Source organism: Nicotiana tabacum, chromosome 20, assembly GCF_000715075.1.
Source record: "Nicotiana tabacum cultivar K326 chromosome 20, ASM71507v2, whole genome shotgun sequence".
Classification (NCBI taxonomy): Eukaryota; Viridiplantae; Streptophyta; class Magnoliopsida; order Solanales; family Solanaceae; genus Nicotiana; species Nicotiana tabacum.
Window position 1 is genome coordinate 112,492,294 of NC_134099.1, and position 1,955 is coordinate 112,494,248.

Genomic DNA, 1,955 nt, shown 5'->3' on the forward strand with positions numbered 1-1,955 from the left:
ACACAACTCAATCACCCCAAGCACCGTTAACTCTTACATCTTGGCTAGAGATGGGGCTTCAAAATAATGCCCTAACTTTCACCATGGAAGTCAATAACCAAGAAGTGACAATCCTAATCAACAATCCACGCGACCTTGCTCAAATAATAGCGGAAGGAGTGCAACTAGGGACGGAACTATTCGCAAGATATCATTGGTCAATGATGCAAGCACCACACCTCTCGCCATATCAACCTCTCAATCTTCCAACCCCAGTTTAGGATCCTACTTACCTATATCCTCATCTCATTTGCATGCCGTTTTATCCACCCCGACCCTAGTGACACCTTGGATTCAGCCCTATACGAATCCACAACCACTTCTCCCTTTCTTGGAACCACCAACTCCACTAACACCAACCAACTCACCACCATACAATCCCAATCAAGAAGAACAAGACGAGAATTTCCAGGAAGAACTTGAAGCAGCAGTCACATACAATAGGGAAACTCGTCCAATACATGCATGGCTCGATGGAATAAAGGTATTTGTGCAGAAGGAGGAATACGAAAGAAAAATATTCGTAAGGTTTCCTCCAAATCTAATGAGAGTATCCATTCGTCTAAGGCCCACCACAAACCCAGAGGTGGGGAAATATGCGATACTTCTACTACCCACTTTTTGCCTACATCCAGGAGAGAGCAAGAGAAACTGGACGAGTAGATGGAGAAGCCCAACAACTGAACAAGCCAACAATCATATGAATTTCATCATTTGGAATTGTAGAGGAGCCCTTTCCATTGAGTTTAGACGTAACTTTAGGTTTTTACTTGACTATAATATGCCAGTTTTAGTTGTTCTCTTAGAAACACACTGCCAAACTCACCAAAGTATGAAGGAAGATTTTAACTTTGATGGTATGATTGAGGTTGCTGCAACAGGCTATTCTGGAGGAATTTCAATCTTGTGGTTATCAAGTGTTCTAGTTGTTGAGCCAGTAGCCACCACTGCACAGGAAATACACTGCCATGTCCAGGTGAAACCCTTGCCTTTTAAGTTTTTATTCACTGCCATCTATGCTAGTAATGAATTAGTTAATAGAAAATCGTTATGGGAAACTCTCATATATGTATATGATAGTTATAAAGGACCTTGGATTATTAAAGGAGACTTTAATGAAATAACACATGCTACTGATAAATTTGGTGGACTTCCTATAAATAACTCACGTTCTCATAAGTTCTTGGACTGCCTTAATTACTGCCAGATGACTGATTTAGGGTATAAGGGTAGCCGATATACTTGGACTAATGGAAGACATAAGAAGTATACCATACTTGAACGGATTGATCGTATAGTTGCTAAATATGATTGGATTAATCAATACCCAGACGCTCTTGTTACACACCTTCCCGTACACACTCAGATCATTGTCGCATTCGACTATAGTTTCAACACTGTCCTTTACCTAGGAAAAAATATTTAGATTTGAGACTATTTGGACTAGTCATCCTACTTTTCATTCTGTGGTTAGACAAGCTTGGATGGACAACTTGGCGCTACTTCCCGCCATTGATAATTTTATAACCACAGTGCAAGAATGGAATAAGTTTACCTTTGGTAACATTTTTAAGGAAAAGAGGAAGATTCTAGCCAGATTAAGTGGAATTCATCTATCCACTATCCAACTAGTCATTTCTTACAGAATTTGGAACATGACGTAAAGTTAGATTTTAATAGAATACTTAGGTTAGAAGAAGATTTTTGGAAACTAAAATCTCGTATAGACTGGCTTAATAATTGTGACGACCCGACCCGTCGTCTTATGAGTTGCCGCTCCATTTCCACCTTTTCAGCTTCTTTACGCTTTGTTATCCGTGTTTTATGTGATCAAGTTGATTAGTTCGAGTTCGGAGAGGATTTGGTAAGAAATGAGACACTTAGTCTCTTTTAAGAAGGCTTAAGTTGGAAAAGTC

At 39.6% G+C, this 1,955-nt stretch overlaps 1 protein-coding gene across 1 annotated transcript; it reads left to right on the forward strand.

Annotated features, from left to right (window-relative positions):
- The first annotated feature begins 871 nt into the window (after window positions 1-871).
- On the forward strand, window positions 872-1,465 carry LOC142174494 (uncharacterized). The gene has a single exon (XM_075240299.1). It carries the CDS (start codon window positions 872-874, stop codon window positions 1,463-1,465), a length of 594 nt encoding a protein of 197 aa, XP_075096400.1.
- Window positions 1,466-1,955: the final 490 nt, after the last annotated feature.

Excerpts from the sequence above, each read along its gene's own strand:
- LOC142174494 (XM_075240299.1), top strand. The coding sequence starts at position 872 with ATGAAGGAAGATTTTAACTTTGATGGTATGATTGAGGTTGCTGCAACA.